At 33.8% G+C, this 25,322-nt stretch overlaps 1 protein-coding gene across 10 annotated transcripts in view; it reads left to right on the top strand.

The window, feature by feature from the left end:
* Window positions 1-25,322, top strand: part of GPHN (gephyrin) — a 634,470-nt gene that overhangs the window by 398,469 nt on the left and 210,679 nt on the right. For 4 of the 10 annotated variants that reach the window (XM_075530856.1, XM_075530855.1, XM_075530853.1 and 1 more), the window contains 3 exons: window positions 615-749; window positions 17,750-17,806; window positions 19,890-19,961. In XM_075530856.1, the coding sequence (XP_075386971.1) occupies window positions 615-749; window positions 17,750-17,806; window positions 19,890-19,961 (264 nt within the window). The remainder of the gene's footprint in view (window positions 1-614; window positions 750-17,749; window positions 17,807-19,889; window positions 19,962-25,322) is intronic. The other 6 variants (XM_075530857.1, XM_075530858.1, XM_075530863.1 and 3 more) reach the window with 2 other exon arrangements.

Raw genomic sequence — 25,322 nt, 5'->3', positions numbered from 1 at the left:
AATAGAGTTTAATAAAGGACAATCATGAGATCACTTAGTATCAAATGATCTTAGTATCATTTGAATGGAATGTATTAATGCTATGTTTCTCTGGACTCAAAGACAGAACTATAAACAAGAAACACCTGACAGGAGCTGTTGTCTTGTGTTAGAGGACAGCCAACCTGAGGGAACCTAGTAAGTGGGGGGAAGGCTAAGGAATATGTAACAGACCTGACCCTTCCCCTCAGCAGCCTTGTGCCAATAGCCTCTATTTTCTGAACCTAGCTGGAAGTTAGAGCTTGCTGATGATGTCCATATAAGTCAACTTAGAGCAGGAAACTTGAAAATTAATCTGAAAATGACATGGAAAATGTTCCAGATTTAAATAGCTTCTTCAAGATCTTAAACTGCAAAATCAAAACACTTCACTCCTAACCACAGTGCTATAGTGCCCTTTATCTAGAAGTTTTGTGACATAATACTTGGCTATGAATAATATTTTAAATCCAAAGATTACTAACCTTTCCAAAATTTTGGGATGCATTTCTACCTAAGAGTAATGCCACCAAAAAAATTGTTGTTCTTAATTTTACTTTTCAGACTCTTTGACCATTGTTCTTCTGCTTGTTTAGATCCCAGACTCCATCATTTCTCGTGGTGTTCAGGTGCTCCCACGAGATACAGCCTCCCTCAGCACTACTCCTTCTGAATCACCTCGTGCTCAGGCTACATCTCGCCTCTCGACTGCTTCCTGCCCAACACCGAAAGTAAGTACAGTTCCTAAGTACATTGTACCTGCTAGACTGTGTAATTCTGGGAAAACTAGCCAATATTTCCCTTGCTTAATCAAGGTTGGGTTGCATGCTAGATAAGTACTGAGTGTAATATAAGTTACCATCCATTGCTTCACAAATTGTCATTTTAGGCCAACAGTAAGACAGAGATTTTATAGAAAATGTGTATTCCTGTATCACAACTAAGCTATCACTTTCTATAACTCTATTTCTTTGTTGTATATATATTTTTTTATTTTTGAGCATAGTCATCAGTGTAGATGTGAAGTTCTTTGTTTATACAAAGCATGAATGTACTACTGGCCAATATACAACAAGATAAGCAAAATAGAATACTGTTGTCAAAGGGAATTTGTTAACTTGTCCACGCTGGGGTAGCTCCCTGCTCTAGTATCATTCCAAATTTTTTCCAACATATTCAACTTGGAATGTTGCTGCCTAATATTTGAAAACAACTCTAAATTGGTAGAAAGTTTTAATGCCAACCTTTGGGGGGAGGTGGCTCTTAATCTTTATTTTTTAATCTGCCCCAAGTATTAAATCACTTATACATGGGAAGAAAGGACTAGGCATTCAGCTATCTCACATCTACATGCATGTGAAAAATTACTTAGGAAACTGGCGGATGGCTTTGACTGCTTTCTCGTGAGGCGTCTCCCTACTAAATTAATCATCTGTACTTACAAGTTCTCTACGTGATGGATCTATACTTGATCAAATGGTTAACAGGATCCACCCTGCTTATTTCTTAAAAAGGGCTATTTGATATCAGTCTCACACTAAATTTATTCTAGGAATTTGACAGTTAATTTTCAGTGACTTTTTCTGTGTCATCCAATTTAAGGGCCTGCACAGTTGTCCTCTTCAATTTTAATTTTTCCATTTGCTTTATGTATATTATAATTGGATTTGATTAGAAGTGATCTCAAATGCTCTTAATGTGGGTAGCAAGTTGCTTTTACATCCACAATACAAACTTCTCAGGGAATTCTGCAGCGTGTTAGTGCTGTATATCTTCATTTTAGACATGTTAAAATTAGCATCTTAATTTTGTAGTTTAAAAAACTGAGTCCTAATCTTCAATTAATAACATCTTTAAGAACATTCTTGATATAAAGTATATGTTACTGTTATTTGGTTGCTTCTAAGTTACATTTTCATTTGAATGCAGATAAGAAGTTCTCAGAATCAAAATAAGTCCATCAATAATTTAAAAATAGATTTTAAAATTCAATTTCATTTGTGTAGGTCCTCTATAAAATTCTTAGTCACAACAAATTCCAGGAACTTAAATTGTGAAAATACAAAATTACCTAAGACATAGTATTTTTTCTGTAACAGTATATTGTGAATATAAAGATTTTATAAATATAATTAAACTGTATTCAGTTATACCTAGTGGTCTTTATACCTTATACATTTTTGTAGTTATATCTTAATTACAGAATAAATATTAAATATTATTTTAAAATCAATTAATACTTTTTCACAGAAGCAAAACCCTAAAAATAAAAGTTTTAGTATGTACTTAAACAATTCACTTACTATTACAACTTTTGAATAGCAAATGACATATCTTTATTTTTCCCAAGTTACTCTTAAATATCTAAACTTTCAGTGCATTTAAATAAAGTACTTTATATATCTAAAAATAATATTTTACTACTTCTAGATACATTTTAACAGAACTAGCAAATTCACTTCAAATGTAAAATGATTGTCAGTAAAATTTTTTAAATCTTTAATATCCAATTAAAATATTGGTATAATAAAATAAGCTACTTTGACTATTATGTCTTAAAAGGAGTGAAGACATTATGAATTTATACTCTTAATAAAAAAACTTATAAATTATAGATCTGCTTTATTGAAGTGTTCTTACAGCTTCTGTGCTTTTATATCAGTGACAGATATACTTTTTGCCTTCATGGAGTTCACAGTTTAGTCTGTAAACAGACAGACATACAAAATTCTAATTTCATAATAGTAATTCTAAATTATAATAACATTGAGATGAAGAAATGAAAATATTATATTAATAGAAAACAGTTGACTACCTATTTAATCAGGTAGTCAACAAAAGTATCTCAAAGGAATAACATTTCCTTGAGGACATGAAGGAGAAATAGAAGCCAAACGTGCTTTTTGTGCTGGATGGAGATTTGAGAGTTAAATTCTGCAATAATGATTGTTTTAATTATAGTCAGTAGTCAGGAATGCTTTGGCTGAAATTTTTAATTAATACATAAATAGACTAACCACTTCACAAACCCAGTTTTAAATATGTTATTTATTATTTTAAATGTTGAAAGTTTTTTTGTATTTATAGTAAATTTTATTTGTTGCCTTTGTCTGCTGAGTCACATTTCAAAGCAGTGGATTTCAGCATTTCGCTCTGTTCTAGGTATACTACTTATTTTAATTTTTACAGCATAAAAGTGTAGGGTAGAGAAGAAGTCCTAACTGATTCTGAGGTTTCTAAATTTAATTATTAGGTAGATAGTGATGTTAAGGAATAAAAGAGAAGCAGTAAGTTCTGTGCTGTTAAAAGAATGGAGAGTCTCTAATTGCTCAATCTGAAGTATGTGTAAAACATTTAAGAAGTGATACCCAGAACAAAACAAGAATGACAAGTTGAGTTTAACATTGTTAACGGCATCTTGGTTAATATTTATAATGTAGTGCACTAATGTAGGTAATTCTCTTTTAGGTGAAGCATGCACAGTCTTATGTGCCGAAATACATTTCTAAATGCATTTTCTTTACATAAGTAATAGGATACAAATTTGAATTATAGAAAGAGTACTAGACTTGATAGAAGACCTAGAATTACATGTTCACTTCTCTACTTAATAACTGTATTCTGTGCTGTATACATTTCTTAATTTTTCTGAGCTTAGTGACTATGATGGCTATGATGGAACTACTTCTTATCAGGTTTATTAATTCATTAAATAAGTCTTTGGAAGTGGGGAGCAATGGTGAGTAAATAGACATTGTTCTTGCGTTTACAAATAGACAAAACTAGTAACTTTGAAGTTACAATCCAGTATCAGTGCTGTGATTTATCAGCAAGAATCCAAATTGCAAACAAAAAAAAATCCAGAGTGCTATGACACTACCCATCAGAAGCACTTAACCTAGTTTTTTTTAAACACAAAATGATTAAATAACTAATATATGATTTAAATTTAAAGGTTACAACCTTTCCCTCTGTAGATTTTTATCACTGGGCAGTGTTTAAACTAAAATATCTCCTGCCACTTTGTATATGCTTATCTATTTCTTACATATCAACATTTTTGATTCATAGTTTTTGAATGCATTACAAGAAAATATTCTAAAATATATTTTTACCCTTTAAAATTCTCGAGCTGTAGTAAGAATTGGATCTATAAAATACAGTATATTTTTGTTTCCTTTGGTTGGTGAGGTGGTCACTCATCCCAATATAATATATTTTGTAAACAGTTCTCCATAGAATGTCATTGTCTTTCGCAAATACGTATTTGCTGAAATGTTAATATTTTATTATATATGAAGAGTCAGTCTTCATATATGAGATATTTTTATAAACATTTTATTAGGGGCTCATGCAACTCTTACCACAATCCATACATATACATACATCAATTGTATAAAGCACATCCGTACATTCTTTGCCCTAATCATTTTCAAAGCATTTGCTCTCCACTTAAGTCCTTTGCATCAGGTCCTCTTTTTTTCCCCCTCCCTCCCTGCTCCCCCTCCCTCATAAGCCCTTGATAATTTATAGATTGTTATTTTGTCATATCTTGCTCTATCCGGAGTCTCCCTTCCCCCCCTTCACTGCCGTCCATCTCCCAGGGAGGAGGTCACATGTGGATCCTTGTAATCAGTTCCCCCTTTCCAACCCACTCACCCTCCACTCTCCCAGCATCACCCCTCACACCCCTGGTCCTGAAGGTATCGTCCACCCTGGATTCCCTGTGCCTCCAGCCCCATGTGCTCCAGTGTACAACCTCTGCCCTAGCCAGTCCTGCAAGGTAGAATTCGGATCATGGTAGTTGGGGGGAGGAAGCATCCAGGATCTGGGGGAAAGCTGTGTTCTTCATCAGTACTACCTCGCACCCTGACTGACCCATCTCCTCTCCTAAACCCCTCTGTGAGGGGATCTCCATTGGCCAACACTTGGGCCTCGGGTCTCCACTCTGCACTTCCCCCTTCATTCACTATATATACACATATATATATTCTTTTTCTTTTTGCATGATGCCTTATACCTGGTCCCTTCTAATGAAATTTGACTTAAATGATGAATGTTTTTCTCTTGCTTTATGATGACAATGAAGTATCTTTAAAGAACAAACTGTGGATTTTTGCCTTTCGTTGCTCAAAATAAAATAGTATTAAAACCAAATAGTATGTAGATTTATTTATAGAAGAACAGGCAATATCTAGAGGACTTAAATTATTTTTTAATCATTTTAGTGGAGGCTCATACAGCTCTCATCACAATCCAGACATACATACATTGCATCAAGCACATTTGAACATACGTTGCCATTATCATTTTCAAAATATTTTCTTTCTACTTGAGCCCTTGGTATCAGTTCATTTCTCCTCTCTCCCACACTCTTTCTCCCTCATGAATCCTTGATAGTTGTTTGTTTTTTTTTCATGTCTTACACTGATCGCTGTCTCACTTCATCCATTTTTCTGTTGGAGGACTTAAATTCCAAAATGATATTAATCCTCAAAAGAAGATATGCTGAAAGAATAACTCTGTAACAGAGTCAGCATGATTTCTATTTTAGAGTCAGCATGATTCATAACTTGAGCAAGTACTGATTTTCTTTATAAAGGGCAGTTGGATCTCTATTATAAATCAAATCAAGAGGCTTGAAGTAAAAATAATGACCAGATCAAGACATTATTTTTTAAATCCATACTTCCAATCAATGTATCATTCCTTATATATTAGTAAAATAGAGAATATTTCTAAAACAAGCCAATTCAATTATCCAGTTATTTGCTAAGGATCTGAAGTTTGACTTTTAAAAATATATTACAGTGCATGGTCACATATTCCTTTGCTTTAAAGATTACAGTAGAATTTTGTACCTGAAGTAACCAGCAAGGTTATATATATCCCCTTTTTAGGAAGAATATATAAATAGTAGAAATATCCAATGGAACTTAAATGAATTTAGAGATTTAGAAGTATATATTAAAGGATTATTCACTTATTAATACTAATGAGTAATCTATATACATGCAGACTACAGAATTAATTAATCCTTTTGGTAGATTTGCTTCCTCTAAGGAAAAGATTTATATTACTCTAGATAAATAACATGCTAATTTTTAAATTCAAGACTTTTAATATCTGTGCCTGAGAAGCAGGATGATTTCCTTTACAAATAAAAATGACGTTTTTGATACAATATAAATGTGATCGTTATCTTGGAGATTTCTCTTAGCATTGTTAGTTTTCTAAAACTATTCCATGTGGTCACTATTTCTTTTTGTGAAAATCATGGTGATTTTGTGATACTACCATTTCATTGATTCAGAACCTGTACTTCCCACATCTCTGGAGAATTCCATGAAATTACCATAATTGGAGCTTAAAGATTGGCAAGAAATGGAGCCCGCAAATTATTTTCCACTATTTTTGAGTCCAAACAAGTGTAGTCTTTAAGATACACTAAAATCAAGTCTCATTGTTTTTATATGAAATTAAGTCAACATTGGCATGCCAGTATCTGTTCATCATAGTAATATATGGATTCTGCATAGTCTTAACAAAAGACAAAGAAAGTTGGAAACCATGGAATTAGTGACATCAAAGATATCTTCTCTGAGCCTAAAATTTTCTTTTGTAGAAAATTAACTAGCCCTTCTGAGTGATGATGAACAATAGCATTTTAGTTAAATTCACCAGTTCTCAAGCTTATGGGACCTCTTTATGGCTGTAAAAATTACCAAGAACCCCAAGTAATTTTTGTTTATGTGTATTGTATCTATATGTGTACTGTATTTGTAAATTAAAGCTGTGCAATTTAACTATATTTTTACTTGTTTTTAAATAATTATAAAACTTTGACATGCAAATATAAACATTTTATGAAAATTCATTATGTTGTCAAAACAAAATATCTACTGAAAAAATCATTGTTTTATTTTTTTAATATATTTTAATTTCTGGTTTAAGTTGAAAACAATATATTTTCATATCTTCTGTGTTCAGTCTGTTGCAATGTATTCTTTTGATTGATGAATGTGAAGTAACAAATACAGCTTCATACAGATAGGTAATTGGGAAAAGGAATGTTTCAATACATTTTCATATAATTTTGATTATCCTCAGATACAATACCAAAATGTCTATGATCAGTAGTCTCTTAAAGATTATCTTGAATGCTGAATCGGAACCTTTGTGCAGGATTAATCTGCACATTTTTGCATTAGAATTAATTGTATTCGTCATTTGGAAAATATAAATTCTGCCAAATAGTAAAATGTCATATTATGTGAAAAACTCATCTTTGTTAATACATTAAGCACCAACATCAGCAGAAAGGTCCTCAGTATTTGTAGCTATCAGGCCCAGTGGAAGACATATTTTTCACAATACTGATTTTTGTGTAAATGTTAAAATTTGATCATTGATAATCAACTAATATTATGAATTTACCTTGAATTGATAGTTATTTTCATTCATTTTTAAGACCATATATTCCAAACTTTGAAGCCTGAATAATGAAAGTTTGTCCACCATTCTTTTAAGTAAAAATTCTTTCATTTGGAATACCTGCTTAGTTCAGTAAATGGCCAACTCAGACAATTTCATGAGTGCTTTTCCTTGAGAGACAGCCATGTCCTTTGGCATGCTAGAAAAATATTTTATTTGTACTCCTTGTTTATGAGATTCAAGGATAAAGTTTTAATCTATTTTTATTATTCCATTGATAACAATGTTAAGTGAAATAGGCTTACATTTTTTTGATACGAATATGCTGACTAATAACATTCTTTGTAAATATTGCCTTGATTTCTGCTAAGATGCCAGCATAGGGCAAAAAGTATCTTAGAACTGTTATGAAAATGGGCACTAATGATTCATTGACAGCATTCTTGCCTGCCACCACCCATCTGTCACCCTGTTGCTGTAATGCTGAGCAGGGTTCATTAGCGTTTCCAAAGTAAGATGGAAGAAAAAGTTGTCAATTTACTTCCAAAATTCAGCCAGTAAAAACCTACAGATCACAATGATCCCTCTACAGGCTATCATGGGGTATCACAGGACCAGGCAGCATTTTGTTCATTTTGCTAGGTCCACCATAAGTCAGAGGCCCACTTGATGGTGCTAACAACAAAACTTATGAAAATGACTTTGGCATTGTGCACCTCAGAAGGGAATGCAGAAACCCTCCTGGATCCATGGACACTTTAAAAAACACGAGTATAAGCAAAGAACAAATTGAATTGTGTTTCCCCAAACATTGCAAGTCAAAATTAGGCATACAGAATCTTATTTTCCCTTATAAAAAAGTCAGGATCCCATTCTTGATCCAAATACTTGATGCTTTTTTTGTAAATGATCATAGGCAACCAGTTTCCACATTATATAAGGCTGACCATGACTCTGGGATTTAGGTTAATTCTGGGGCAGAGAGCAGAGCTGCTTCCTTCTAACTCAAAATACAAGTAGACTTTATGAACTCTTTTGAAGATCCAAGATCATAAATTATAATTCCAAGATTATTCTACCCACTTAGAGTGTACTATTTCTGCATTTGGATAATGACTGTTTCTCTACGATATCTTGCCTACTAATAGGTGTATATAAAGCCCTCTTTGAAGTAATAACCTAATTGTAGGAACATTAATTTATTGGTGACACAACTCGAAATGGCTTATTTGTTATTTTTAAGGTTTTTTAAATTAGTTTCAAACACTTAAAATGTAAATATAAAATTTTAAATGTCCACTTTGCCTTTAAAAAAATCTACACTGCTTAGTCAGCAATGACGTATTGCAATACTCTACATTCTACTCTACTTTCTAGGCTATTTCTCTTGTTTCCATTAAATACGAATTTCTATAGGAATTAGGAGCCCTGGTGGCACTTAACTAAATGTCAAGTTAAGTGCCCCAAGCTACTAGCCAAATGGTTAGGGGTTCGACTTCAGCTCGCAGCTTCACAGAAAAGCCTAGCAATGTGCTCATGTAAAGATTACAACCTAGAAAACCCTATGAGGCAGATGAGGTTGCAATGAGTCAGTTCTAAGATGATATGTTGTGTGCCCAGTACTCTCTAAATTCTCTGAATACCAGAAATATATCACTTTTATATATTTATTCATTCAATTTAATATTCTAGAAAAAAGTTAATACTATTGAGTATAAAGAAGTAATACTTTAAAATTATACCCAAACTCACTGCCCTCAAATAGATTTTGACTGACAGCCACTCAGCAGGACAGAGTAGACCTGCCCTATAGGGTTTCCAAGATTGTAAGTCCTTATGGGAACTGAAAGCTTCATCTTTTGTCCAAGGAGCAACTGGTAGTTTTGAACTGTTAGCCTGAGGTGGCTAGCAACCCAACTAGTGCACGGCTAGTACAAGGCTTCTCTTGTAATATATGAGGCATTAAATATTGGTTAACTCCCTTCATCTGCCACTTTCTCACTTGGTGAGAGCCAGTAAACCCAAGTTTTGTAGTCATAACTTCAGTTATTAGCCTCTAAAGATCCTTATAGGCTTGTAATTCTATTCTTTTGACACAAGTTTCTACATAAAAAATAAATCCTATTGTTCTGCATAACCCTTCTCCCTGATCTTTCCAGTGCCCTTTGAATAATTTACAGTTATTTATTTTGGATTTTGCATCCCATATGTAAAGTTAAATACTGTAACTTCATTAAGGCCTTTCTTCATTGAAGTCAAGTTTATCTTTCTTAAATAGAATATTTATTTATCTTGGTATCAACAAGAATTTTGCTTATATGAAAGGTACAGCCCCCCACCCCCACCCCCAAAAAAAGCTCTGGTCGGCAGAGCTTTCATAGTACCCACTTTTCCTATTACGCAAGCATCAAGCAACTCACTCTGAGTTAGTGCACCCAGTGGCATCACCTTGGAAGGTTCTCTCTGGTCACAGTGCATTTTTTGTAAAAGCAGTTTCGCTCAAACATCATTTTTTGTGATGAACAATTTAAAAACAGCATGTACCTGTGGAATTTTGTTTCCCATTCAGGAATAATGCTGCAGAAGCAGTTGTGATGTTGAACAGCACTATGGGAAATATTCAAGTCGATGAGTGGTTTTCTTGTTTCAAAAAAGGTGAAATGTCAACTGATGACAAACCTCATTCTGGATGTCAGTCAATTTTCCAGACTCATGGTATATTTGGAATTTGTTCCACCAGGTCAGACTGTTAATCAAGTTTTTTCTTTAGAGATTCTGAAAAAATTGCATTAATAGTATGCACCCAAAAAGACCTGATTTGTGGCAGACGGGGGACTGGTTTCACCACCCCGACAATGCACCTGCTCACGCAACCATCACAGTGCGCCAGCTTTTGGTGAAAAACTGCATGTTTCTCTTGCCCTACATACCTTTCTCACCTGACCTCACTGCCATGCAACTTAATTTTGTTTTCGAAAATGAAAAGACATCACAGCAATATGATGACATAGAAGAGGTGAAGAAAAAAACAAGGAGGTGCCATCAGCCATCCAAACAGATGAGTTTGAAAAACGTTTCCAAAAATGATATCACAGATTTGACAGATGTATTAAGCATAATGGAGAGTACTTTAAACATGATAAGGTAATTTTGTAAAAAGACTTAGATACATAGTTTTGAGGGGGAATATTCCAGGTTTTTTCAGGGGTACCTCCGCGTATAAGGGAGGAGAAAACTGTGGAAATGCAAGCAAGAACTAAATTTAATATACTAGCTTTTAATTTAACTTAAAATCTTCCTATAAATTTGTTTTTCAAGGACTTGAGACATATTTTGAGCAAAAGCAGCCCAGCAAAAATTACCTGTAGAATCACGATTTCAGCAACAAAACTGACTCGATAAAATAATAAGTTGGATCTCTATAGTTAGCTGGTCATTTATTATTTTAATTATTATTTAATTATTATTTATTACTTTAATAAAGAATTTATCCTAAATTAAACCACTCTGTTACTTCATGTCCACTTCTACTGAGTGCAGTCATAATAACCCTATTTAGGCCTGATCTATTTGCCAAGCTATAAATCTTTATAGGAACAGATAGCTTCACCTTTCTCCTGTAAAGCAACTGGTGGGTTTGAACTACCAACCTTGTAGTTAGCAATTCAGTGCCTAACCCACAATGCCACCAGGACTCCTAAACTATTCTGTAGTCTTCATATTTTTTAATGACACATATTCTAAAATAGATTATGTATTTTCTAAAATTTCAGGGTTATCTACTCTTTCTACTCATTCTACTTTTTCATTAAAGAGATGTGTTCATTGAATATTTTTAAGTGCACATGATATGTCAGATATTGTGGCAAGTGTTGGAGATTCAACACTAAACAGACTTTCAGACTTTTATCCTTCCTTCTAGGAACTTATAATGGAGTTGACTAGGAAATAAATATTTCCCACTAATCTTTTAGATAAAGGGTTGATAGCCTCAAAGGGTTCTTATAACTATATAGGAGGAAAAATAGAATATGTAAAGGACAGAGATGAACATTTCACAAAAGAAATAATATTAGCTAAGGAAAAAATGGTGTCCTCTAATTAGACATCTATTAAACATTTAAGATAATACCAATTTATAATCAAATTGGCAATCATGTTTAAGCATTTATTACCAGTATAAGAATTAGCAATGTGTTGAGCATTCCCTTTCATATTAATGAGAATATAAATTCACATAACCTTTCAAGAATGGAACCTCAACTATCTACTCATAACCGGGAACTTTAATCCTACTGATAGCAGCCCTAGAGGATTTAACGTCCGTAGAGTTTAATCTTCGTTGGAAGCAGACTGTTTTTCCAAAGGAATAGCTGGTGCGTTCAAACTACCAACCTCTCGGTTAGCCTCCAATCACTTAGCATTGTTTTTACTGTTAGGTGCCATTGAGCAACTCTTTGTACAACAGAACAAAACACCATCCAACCCCATTCATTTATCTATAACCTTAAGTTTTTCTTTTAGTTACATCTTTATTTGAACTAGTCAATTTGTTTTCAAAATTTTACCCACAGGAAAGTATCAGAGACCATGAAAGAGCTAGGAACAAAAGTAATTGTCACAGCATTCTTCATAATAATAAAAGAGTAGGAGCATTCTTAACATGTCTGTGGTTAAATAATCATTGGTATATACTTATGTGAGTTACATAATCCTAAAACTCAGATCCTTAAGGATATTTAATGATGGGAACTAAACTCACTGCCATTGAGTACATTCTGACTCATAGTGACCCTATAGGACAGAATAGAACTGCCCATTTGGTTTCTGAGGCCTTAACTATTTTTAAGAGTAGACAGCCTCATCTTTTCCCTGTGGGGATACTGGTAGATTCAAACCACTGACCTTGTGGTTAGCAGCTCTAACCCACTGTGCCACCAGAGCATACAGAAAACTGTTCAAATTATTTGGTTAGAGAAATAGTAAGCAAAACTGCATTAGAGTAGGGAGTGAGGCACTGCATTAGGATAGATTTATTGGTTGTTTCAGTCAACATTTTTATACCAGTAATATGTTTTGCTTGGTTGGTTTATTTAGCTCAAGTGTGGTAATAATAGATATGTCATTTGCCAATGCTTCAGATTTGTAAAATCAAATCTTCATAAAACCAACTGGAGTTGGGTTTTTATATCCATCTTTATACCATAGCAATTTTATTTCTAGGCTAAGCTATTCTGTTATGGGTTATCTTGCTAAGCTCTGAAGATAAGCCTTTTTCCTGGTTCACATTTAGTTTATCAGCAAACAGTTATTAAAGACAGATAATATGCTGTCTTTAAATTATCCAGATTAAAGTACCTAGTGTAGGGCCACTATGAGTCGACATCAACTTGATGACAGTGAGGAAGGGAGTAACCCTTTTACACCATATCTGTGATGCACTTCATAATATCTTTTTAGATAGATAAAAATGTTAGAAAAATAGTACATGAATTTAATTATTCTCTGCCTGGTAAGTAGGAGATAACTTGCTTTAAAGTGTAATTTTTTGTAGACTATATTCTTTTAGGATCAAAGCTCTGATGTTATATGTTATAAACATTATTTAATGTTATAGACATTAAAGGATAAACATCTCAAAGGTTTAATAAATTATAAAGAAAGGTATTAGAGAGTTTTGAGGGGATAAGATCACCAGGTTTCTCCCCAACCAAAAATAGTAACCCACTGCTATTGAGTTGATTCCAACTTAGTGACCCTATATAGTGTTTCTGAGATCGCAAATCTTTATGGGAGCAATCACCCTCATCTTCTACACAGCAGCTGGTGGATTTGAACCATCAACCTGGCGGTTAATAGCCCAATACCTAACCTACAAAACCACTGGGGCTCCCAAGGTTCTGTTGTTTGATCTCTTATTTCTTCACTACTCCTTGAAAGTCTTTCCTTGATTCCCTTTATACTTCAGTTTTATAAGACCTTTATTCTAGAAACACATTAAGGTATTTATTTTTCCTTACATGTGTTTAATTAATACTTCCTTTGTATTTTCTTGTTTTTTTACTTTATTAAACCTTAAATATTTTTAATGTTTTATTGAATTTTACTAGAAAGACTACAGTATAGTAAAGTGAAATGGTCGCCCTAAAATATTTTTTTTACTATCAGAGTTTATATTTGAACTTTCTCAAGCAAAAAAAAAGGTTTTAAATCTCCTCCAGAACATAACCGATAGAGATAATCTATAGCTGTACTCACATACTCTGATTTATATTGTTTAGCAGATTAAAAACTCCATGGAAACTACTGTATTTCCTGTCATTGATATTCATAGTTTTAAAAGAAACAGCAGAGGCCTACTAGTAAAATAAGTTAAAAATATTTGTCCCTTATATAGTTCTGAAAGGAAATTAGATAACTTTTTTAAGAAATCAGTCAATCAAAAAACCAGTCTCTGGGACAAACAGAAATATTTGTTCACTATATAGATTCTTAACTTAAATCATTATATAATCATAATCTAAATCATTCAGTAGCAGCTGGGTGGCACAAACAGATAAGCACTCTACTACTAGCTGAAAAGTTGGCAGTTCAAACCCACTCAGAGACACCTTTGAAAGCAAACCTAGCAATCTGCTTCTGAAGGGTCAGCCTTGCGGCAGTCCTGCTGTGCACACCTGGGATTGCCTTGGGTAGAATCAGTTAACAACAAAGCTCAACAGTAAAGATATTATAGGAGCTGAGAGGACAGCCACAGCAGTCATCCGAACGCACCACACCACCTAACCACTGCCGTCAAATCAAATCCAACTGTCAGGTCAGAGTAGAGCTGCCCTGTCAGCTAATGAAGGTTCCAAATCTTTTCAGAAGCAGACTGGATTTGAATGTCAGATCTTTCGGTTACCTGAGGCCTAACCACTGCTCCACGGGAGCTCCTTTGATAGGTAAAGAGCTTAAATGTAGTGAAAGGACCTAACAATCTAACCATTGGAACATTTAATACCAGCTATGATTTTTTTAGTTGACGTCTTCTGAATATCACTGAACCTCTCTAAGCTTCAGTTTCCTGCATCAGTAAAGAAACACACAAACTAGACCGACCTTGTTAAAATGTTTTCTTCACAAACCTTGTAATTAAAGAGAAGTGTGAGTACACATCTCTCAGTGATGTAGCAACCTGCCCAAATCTAACTGTAGTAGTCCAAAGTGTCATTGACGTCCCTTACATCAAGAGTGAACATAAAGGTACCTTTTTGCTCCAAAATAGACATCTGTTTTTTTATTAAAATACGAAATTTTCCATTTGGCAATAATTATGAGCATGGGGCTTAGGCAGTTTTCCACCTTGTTTGTTGTCGAGGTTTTACAGTGAACTAACTCAGTTTTGGAACATTGGACTGACTCAAAGGGGTGCGACCATGCATCCTGGATTCACATGATCAGGTTCCTTCATTTCAAGGTACTGCAAAACTACGAACATTTATGTTAAAAGCAAATACCAATGGCAGTTACTGACCTGTGCAGCCCCTAAAGTTAGAGCCCCTCGTAACTCATTCTCAGAGAGAGACTCCAATAGTGCTGGCAAAAGAAAGGTGGCTCAGTCCTGCGGTTCAGGTCTCCCTGGATGGACTTTGTATGGAGTTCGAACTGAGCGACTGGATTAGATCATTGAAATCGTTTTAACTGTTGGTTAGTATCTTTTACAATCTCAGTGAAATATGTGTGAAAGGATTTCTTTCAAGTAGAAAACTAATTAATAATTACATTTTTTTGTTCCGCTGGCAACATTTGCATTTTCTTCTCATGGAAATATATTAATAATTTCAAATATCTCATTACTCCCACAATTTTTTTACCCATCTCTCAAAAGTCACTTATATTGCAGAGATTCTATGTAGACATGACTATTTTAACATCTCTGAGAATGTGTAGCCTCACAGAACAGTCGGTGAATTACTATCACAAATAGTAATTGTTATTAAAAGAAAAATAATAAACAGGCATTTGGATTAATTGTGCATTAATTAATACTATTCCATCGTAAGCAGTTATTAAAAGTTAACTAGAGTAATTGAGAGAATTGCATTTTAAAATCTACTGGTTCTAATTTCCTCTTTATCAAATTTCAATTTATGAGATAAATTTTCCCTCTGAAATTATTCAGTATTAGTTATTATAAACTGTCCTTGGAATCCAATAAAACTTGTATAGCAACCACACTTAGCTTTGAAAACCTCATTTTTATTTCTAAAGTCTTATTATGATAGTTTTAAATTTTCAAAGGTAAATTTGTATACAAAAACTTAATATTAAACATTAATTGATGAACTTTCTGCCCCAAACTGTCACTGTCTAAATCAATAATATAGACTACTCTTCATATTCAGAGTTCAGTCATAAATATCCTTTTCTTTTCATTCTTGGGTTTTTGTTACTTGTGCGTGCATTTGGAATTGAAATGATGTGAGAAAATTTTCTTCTATATCTAAAGTTATAATACTTGGTAAAGTTTCTTTTATAGGTAGAAAAACAGTATTTATATAAGTATATACACGTTCTTGTAAACATCACATTTTTATCCACTTATAGTTGGACTTGTTAAGAAATATGAGTTTAAAATAGAGTCATGAACTACAGTCATTGTTCCTAGACTTGTTTTTAACTTCCTATTTAGCTTTAAGGTGAGTACTTAGATATTTCATGTTCCTGGACTTTATATCATTGCCTGAAAAGTGGACATATTACCATATGTTTAATCCTTACCTGAAAAAAAAATCCCTCCAGAAATAAAAGACAAGTAAGAAATGGTGCCAACTTGTTAATATATAATCCTATAAGCCTTCAGATTTTAAAAGTCTTCAGAAAGCAGGGAAACGCATTAAATTTTATTTTTTATAGGAAACTACCAAGTCTGTCTTTTGCATCAAGCAATAATGAGGATCTTTGTAGTGTGAAAAACAATGTTTGATACAAAGTTGTTCTCTGGATCAATGAAAATAACAAAAAAGGATGACTAGATTTTTTTAACTCGATCCATACACCCTCTTTTGTGAAAGGTTGACATTTTATTCAGTATCCATTGATCTAAATTTGAGAATCCTTTTGAACAAAGAAGAGTGAGACTTGATCTTTTGGGTATAACATTTGATTAAGGTGAGAATTTAGTAAAATTGGTTACAGATAAAACCAAAATTGATGTAATTCTTCTGTACCAATATAACTTTTTCAAAATAAAAATATTTTTTCAGTATTATTTCTAAGCCATCTCCTTATGTTATCAGAGATATTCAGCAAGTAATAAGATCTCAACATAATTCCTTCAACAAAGAATGTACTATAGCCTGTTCGAGGAAGCAGCATTTGCAGCTTATCACTTTGCTTGTTTCCTGAGACCTGGGAGTTTGGTGTTACCCTGATAGTACTGCTATTGTCTCCTAAAGCAAGCAGGCTTCTCTTGGTTAATCTTTATCTCTACAGATCTGAATTGAAATCATCCTGCCAGTGCAGAAATCTAATTGTTCTGGATAAAACCAAATGTTCTGAAGCTAGCTTTCTCTTTCTATTGGCTTTTTGCCTCCCTGTTAAAGCAAAATTTTCATTGCTGTTAAAACACTATTTCAAAATAAAAGCATTTCCAATTCTATATCTTATCTTTGCTTCTCCTCTCTTAACCTAGAAGAAAATCCAACTGAAATGATAGCATTCAGGGAGTGACTGTATCTAGCACTGGTCTGGCATTAAAATTTTCTGGTTGGGCAGCACAGTTGTTTAATTGGGAATCTTGGTGACAGCTGAGCCCCTCAGTGCTTGGGTCATCACGCGGAGGTGCTTCATTCTGTCCCCTATCAAGAATGATGCTTGTCAGGACTAATTTTCCATGGAGAGAACATTTGTGTTTCTAGTAGTACCCTTGATGTTTATGGATATTAAGTGGAACAGACACTACAACACTGAAAGAGACAAAGTCCTCCACAGAGGTATATTTGTAATTCTTTGTTTTCTGTAAGCCAAGTGCAAATGTAATACAACTCCAGATACTGCTTCATCAGAAGTCCCCGAGATAACCAAACGTAAGTGCCCATTTCCTTATCTCAGGAATAATGCCAAAACTAAGACTGAATTCTAATGACCAGACGATTTGCAGAGCATGTTATACAGTCTCTGTGTTAATTTCTAGGCCTCTCATAGGTACCTCAGTCAATTGATGATTTTGCATGTATTACTTACTAATGTGTAGAAATTGTTTAAGTTCACTTTTTCTTTATTCTGTCTTTTTACCCGTCTTCCCTCATCGTAGCAAATTAGACGGCCGGATGAAAGCAAAGGAGTTGCTAGTAGAGTTGGATCCCTCAAAGTAAATATGTTTCTAACGTTTTTTGGCAAGATTCGTCTATAACCTACACTTCTTCTTAGGAGGGTGCTGGGACGGAGGGGGCTTTTTCCATTTTTCACCATCCCATTTTTTTTATTTCAATATTTTTATTGGCTGTCGGGTCATGTTATTTATTTTGTTTCAGCTACACATAGAGCAACCAGCTGAAGGCAAGCTGCCAAATGCCTAGCTTTGAATGGCACCATAAACAAGAGAAAAGGGCAACTGCCTCAGCTCAAGGTGCCTATGATTTGGGGTTTCTAGAGCAAACCGTTCCTCTGATTGATGTCACTGACTGTGTGTTAAGTTCCTGTTACACAAGAACTAATATTTATTTTCAGAATATCCCCCCCTTACTTCTTTATAAAAAGTAATTAAATGTTATTTTAGTGTCATGACCACTTGAAGCCCATTCTAGAGAAGTAATTGTTATGAGTCAAAAATACATATTTAAAATATATAATCTTAAGAGATAGAAGGAAAAAGGGATTTTATATGATGCTAGTTCATTGGGCCATATATTGCGAGTATATGTAAATACCTTTAGTTCCCAGTGTTTTATTTAGTTAGTTAAAATTTGATACAACACTCATTTGTATATGCTAATCTGAAATTTAAAGATTTTTGGATCTGATGGCCCCATATCCTAATTCCTAATTGCTACAAGTACCCATTAGATTAATATCTCTTGAGCACACTCTAATGTGTAATCGGTGAGTGAAAGGTAAAAATGTTACTACCCATAGAAACACAGGCCGAGCTATTGGTCATTCTTAATGCTGCCATGAAAACGCAGTGAGGAACTTTGCTGAACTCTAAATAGATGCAGAGAGAACCCCCCAAATTAATAACTACTCACTTATATCTTAATTCTATTTGTCTTTACAGCCATAGTAACTGTGACAGTAATCTAAATGCAAGGTAATTCACTGCACTGGGATGTACCAAAGTTTTGCAACTACCTTGAGGCCTAATATTGTCATTTCAAAATTTTACACACTCAATATATTTCCATTTAGCAATTTATAAAACACTAATTTCTATACTATTTCCTCTCCTTGTCTCTTCTACCTTCTTACTTTTACTTTTTGTTGTTGTTTATTTTTTTGTGTGCACACACACGGGTGCACATGGATGAAGATGTGTTTTGTATGTTCGTGTTCTTTATTCCAGACAAGCCATCCTCTCTATTCTCTAACACTGCTTTATAGGGGGTAGCTGTTTTTTTAAGATATGATTTCACTAAAGATAATCAAGGGGAAGAGAAAGTGTTGCTCATAGGCCTATTTTTAAAACTAGGCAATTTAAGATTATGCAATCAGAAAACAATGAGTGTGTATCCTGACAATGTATTAGTAGCATTCCTCACTGTCTACCTGTGAGGAATCATATTTTACTGTCATCCTTCAGGAAAATAAATTCACGATTGTTTGGACCATAAATTATAGCTCATTCAGGTGAAAAGGTGCAGTGCAAGATACCTTTTTAAAAATTACCAATAGTGAAATAAAAGAGAAGTGGCATCCATGACTGCAGTGCCGGCTTTTATAACTGGATTGTGTGTGCAAGGATGTGTGTTTGTGGAATTATCTCTAGTTTCAGCCTTTGGATATATATATAAGTATATACATATATATGTCTACTATATAAGTTATAATTTATGTGTATTTTTAAGTGCATATACAGCATGACTGTATACACACAAACAAACACGTTTAAAATAAAGGCTATCGGTTAACTCAAGAAATGTGTTTGGGAAACAAAAGGCAAATTTTATAACCTTTAAAGTACCTTTACTCTAGTTTCTGTCAAATAGAAAATTTAAAGTAAATACCTAAGGAAACATAAGGATCATTATTTTCTGTAATGCTTTGAGAAGAACAGATATAATTAAAATAATATGTTGGCTTCCAAGTCAGGTTTACTGAGCATATAAATCTTCAATGTTTTGAAATGTTTGCCAAAGGCAGTGAGAAATGTTTAATGCTCTGATCTTATTTTTAAAAGGAAAACTGAAAAGAGAACAAGTTGCTTTTTCAATTCATTGTCTGATGTTTACATGTAGCTCCATCGAAAGCTGGAGGAGCTCAGAGATCACCCAGAAGGCAATGTGAAAGGATACTCACTCAGAGTCAATGTACGATTTTACTCGGTGATTTTTTTTTTCTTTCCTAAACGTCTGCTGACTGGTAATTCCAAATCTGATTGGTTTGTCCTCTCATCTCCATCTTTTTTCCCCTCCTTTCTGCCTCTTTTCCCGTATCTCTTTCTTTCTTTTCTAGCTGCAACTTCATGCTCACATTAATGAAACAAAAATTAAACTTACTAGGGCAAAGGGTCCTTAGGCTACACTAATATTACAAATCGATAACATTTGGATGCCTTTCAAACAAACAAACACAAATAGTCCTTTTTGGAGTCAATGTTTCTTACCCAATGACATAATTCTCTGAAGATCTCACGAGACTTCTTTTGGAGCCATGCCTTTGACCTTGTCTTCTAGCGCTGTTGGCTGGATCAGCAGGATTAGGAAGTGTGGGTTCGATTGAGGGGTGTAGGCTTGGGGAATTGATTCCAATTATCAAGGAAAATGATCAGTACTAGAGTGTCATTTAAGTAACCTGGCAAGTAAACACATTGTTCTAAGTTAATAAATTTCTCTGACCTAAGCTACTTCTGGTATAATGATAAGATGCCAGTTTTCTTTATTCAAAAATATGATCATTGGGTGTTAGCCCAATGTTTAAAAATATGAACATCAGCATCCTCACAGAACATTTTCATACAGAATCTTACAGATACGTGAAATGCAGGGTTTTATACCCAAGAAAATATTTTGACTACATTATAGTCACTCAATTATTATCAATAGATCATAAGAGACGTAGTCATAATATTATTTCTGTGATAGTTAAGACTTTGGGAATATTTGGTCCTTCTGCTGAATATAGTTTTTCATAAAAATGAAAAGAAAACATCTAAAATTATATATAGTCTAAATATGGCATTAAAACAACCCTAAATTTTTGAAGTATGTTATTTATGGCTTTGTTTAACTCTAACTTCTCATTCTGGGACTTCTAAACAAGTCCTGATGAATTTCAGTTCCTGATTTACCTCACCAAAGATTATTGCTATAATAACCTATAGTAAAACTAATAAAAGTTAGTGATATAATTGTCTACTCACCATATTTTTATTATACATTATGCAAAGTCATGTATATATTATATTTCAAACTGGTTTTTGAAAGTAAATTTGTTGGCTATACAAAAAAGAAAATAATACAAATATTTCATTTCTCTACATATTTCTGTCAAGCCAGGGCTCATTTTCTATGTATATTAGAGAATTTTAAAAGTCATACTCCCCAAAGCTATTCCATTGTTAAAAGAAATAATTAGCATGAATTCTGATTAAATCAGTCTCTACATTCCTCAACACTATTTCAAAAATCCTAAAAATACTCTAATAACATTAATATACATGATATGTGGTTATATGAAAAGTGATTTTTTTTTTTTAGTTAGTGGGTGTGAGAAGTTACTAAGGTCTCTTAATGGTAAAGAATTAATGTTAGATTAGGGTTGAATTAAAAGTCCTGCTTTGAAAATTGGGTTACCTTATCATACCTCTTTAATTTTTTTAACCACCTAGTCTGCTGTATGATAGCAGATGTCTTCATCTTTTGTCATTTCATTGGGGCATACTTTTTCTGCTTACCTTTTTTCTTAAGAGATTGAATATGTGATATATTATTCTAAGGATCCTGTTTACTAGCAAAATATAGGACAAGAACTATCAAACAACAGTTAGCGTCTTTTCTTAATTCTTAGCTGAATTCTCAGGCTTTCTCCTTCCCCTTTAACTCCCATTACCCCAGTATGTATTAGAACAGCAGTTCTCAACCTGTGGGCCATGACCCCTTTGGGGGAGCCGAACGACCCTTTCACAGGCGTCGCCTAAGACCATTGGAAATTACATATTTCAGATGGTCTTAGGAACCAAGACACCGCTCCTCTATCTATCTCCAGGTAGGTCCACCCACATTGAAGATACGCCCGCATATGAGTACCCGGCGTGAAGACTATTACTCGTGCTACACCATGCTTCAAGACAAAATCTCATTTATTTGTCATGAGAAATAAATATTTCACAAGATATAATTACATATTGTTTTGTGATTAATCACTATGCTTTAATTATGTTCAATTTATAACAATGAAAGTACAACCTGCCTATCATATATTTACATTATGATTCATAACTAGCAAAATTATAGTTATTAAGTAGCAATGAAAATAATTTTATTATTGGGGGGTCACCACAACTTGAGGAACTGTATTAAAGGGTTGGGGCATTAGGAAGGGTGAGAACCACTGCCTTAAAATATGCTATCCATTTTCAGATTTTTACTTAAAAGCAAAACTAAGATAATCTTAGTACCAACACCTGTTTCTCATATGAAGCGTATTTTATTCAACATTGACTCACCTATCTCAAAAATCAGGAATTACTTGTTTCCTGGATTCTGAGTATTGTCTTGTGTTCACTAGTGTTCTCTATTCAATCTCCAGGTTCTAGTATCCATTGCATTGGCTGTGCAGAACTCAAGATAAAATTCATGATTAAAGGGTTTATTAAAGAAGTTAGTTAACAAGTTGTAAGGCCAGTGAGAAATGCTCAGGGTTGAATTGTTTATCAAGACATGTTGTAACATTCTTTCAGATCTGCTAATAAGTTCACAAAGGGCAGCCTCAACCCGAAGGTATTCAGCTCAAGCTCCATAGGTCAGCAAAACCAGCTCCCTCAATAAAGTGCCCAAAGGCAGCCCACTCCAGTAAGCCTCAGCCCAAAGGCACTCAGTTCCACTTCATGGGTCAGCAAACTCAGATTCCCCAATTAAATGTCCAGAGGTGCCCCACTCCACAAGCCAGTCTCCTGCACAAAAGAACTCAGATTCATTTGCTCCGTGGGTCGGGAAGTCTTTCAGTCCCATGCTTCTGACTGCTGGTCCTGCTGCTCCTCCTTGGACATCACAGCTGTCTTCTGGATCCAGGAGGTTCACTGCTCAGGGATCCCTCTCCTTGCTTCCAAGAAGGGTCATTCTATACACAGTATGATGATATTCCAGGGAACCCTGTTAACAACTACTCACAGGTGAATCCTATCAGTAGCTGCCCCCCACCTTCTTACCAGACACATGCAGGAAAAGGTCATTTGGTTGGAGTTAGAGACTTGGGTTAGAAGAACATTACATAATTCGGTGCCCCTGCCGGCTGCCCACTGGCTCTTCATTTCTATACGATGACGAATACAAGGGAGCTTCAAAAAGTTCGTGGAGAAATCCGTTATTTTTAAATTCCATTTTCCACAAACATCTTGAAGCGCTTCCATATATATACAGATATATTTTAGCTCAGCTAATATGTTAACAAATACATTAACAGTTTTTCAAAGCTTTCAAAAGCAATAAAAGGAAAGATGACTTATGAAGAGAGATTAGATTTAAGGGAAATTAAGAAGAAATTGGAAGTAGAAGGAATATGATCATTATTTGCAGTAGAAAAGGTCAGCCAAGGAAGGAGTTATAATTTTAAGACTTCTTAATAAATGTTATGAAAATTTCTGAAGCAAATCAGAAAGTAATAATCTTTTTGAACAGTGATCTTTAGATGTTTAAGTATGAATGTTCTGAATGTTGAAATAAAATTAGTGCGAAATAAGACTTAATATTAATAATAACTCTGGTAATTATGATTTATTTTTAAATTTTAGATCAGTGTTTTCATAGCATCCTTGTTTCTAAACTAACTGTTCTTATATTTTTGGTAAATATGAACTTCTTGTCTTTGGGATTAATAAATATGTATTAAGCTAATGCTGTAATTCTGGAATCAGCAAATTACTGCTCATGGCCAAATTCTGTTATTGTTTTGTTTTTTGTAAATGAGAGTGGCATTTGCATTCTCTTAAGCATGTAGGAAATAAAATCAGGAGAACATTTCATGAAGTGTGAGAAATATAAGAAATGTTCATTTTAAGCTTATTTAAACATAGCCATGCTCATTCGTGTATGATCTATAGCTGATTTTGCTCTACCAGAAAAGATTTTAATAATTACAACAGAGACCTTCTGATCAACAAAGCTTAAAACATTTCCTGCCTGACCTTTTACAGAAGTTTACTGAACTCTGCTATAACTAGCTTAGTATGTCAAAATGACATTGACATAGAACTGTTCCTAGTAGAGGCAATGAAATTATCTTCATTTTAGAGTTTGATAAAAGGAAAACTAAACAATTTTGTAAGGACAGTTTCAAACTGATTGGAAGCCTGTGATGAATATAGTTAATTCCCTGAGATCTTCTGACTTTATATTTTTATTCTTTCATTTTACATTATTTTTCTACTTGCTCTTTATCCCTCTCCCATGACACACACGAAATAAACCCACTATGGGGTTACCATTGAACCTTTCGAGCTGTCCTACAAATAACTATCAATTATATGAGGCTTTTTACAAGACGTTACAGTTTAAAGCTATAATGGCTATCCTTGATTTCTTAAACTTTTAAAATGCATATTTAGAGTATTTTCACTTTATGCATTGTAGTTTTATTACTTTTTACATTTTTTCTTTTTGCATCTTCATAGATATATTTTCCTTGAAGACAATAATCAATTTTTTATTTTTGCTAAATTTCCTATTTGTCCTTATCTAAAATGATTATACTTTCTATAGGAAATTTTGTATATCTGGGAAAGGCACCCTGGCATGACTGAGTAATGCAACATGTCTTACTGTATGTCATCCAGAAGAGGTGTCTGTGTTAAATCAGCCAAATAGTCAGTATTCGTTCTGTTAGAAGTCACTCTGTCTGACCACCTTTTCTTGGTTTGTATGTGACTGCTTTCTTCGTCAGTGCCTTTAATTCGTGTGTAGAAAACTTTCTGTTTATTTGAGTCTACAAATTCTTTCTCTGTATTTACTCATATTAATATACATTTATTTATTAACTTGTTGATAGTAAATATTCATATATGGCAGATAATATATTAGTAGATAATGACTGGTCTATAATAATGGTTACTATGACAGTAAATTAATTTTAAGATTATCTCTTTGGAAAATGGACTAATTTTACTATTTTTCACTTTATTAGAATTCCCTTAATATGAAGAGCTAACACAATTATAAGGTTTCCATCCTACTAACAAGTAACAAAACTCTTTTTTCTTCTGTACTTAGACAACTTATAAAATTACCTACATTAGCTTAAGGCATCATTTAAGGTGGAAGCGGCATATTTGTAAGATTTTTAAAGTTTACCAGAGAATTGCTTATGTCAGATATGACCTGGATACAAAAATAAAGTACTGATATTAAAGGCATTTCTGGTGCCTCGACTTTCTTCTTCTACAGCTCTATTGAGTCCCCCAGTCAAACCTGCATTTTGGAACTTCCTGCATAATTCCAAATTACATAATTTGTCAT

This window comes from Tenrec ecaudatus, chromosome 14 (genome assembly GCF_050624435.1).
Source record: "Tenrec ecaudatus isolate mTenEca1 chromosome 14, mTenEca1.hap1, whole genome shotgun sequence".
NCBI lineage: Eukaryota > Metazoa > Chordata > Mammalia > Afrosoricida > Tenrecidae > Tenrec > Tenrec ecaudatus.
The sequence above is the reverse complement of the archived record's forward strand: the minus strand, read 5'-3'. Positions and strand labels throughout refer to the sequence as shown.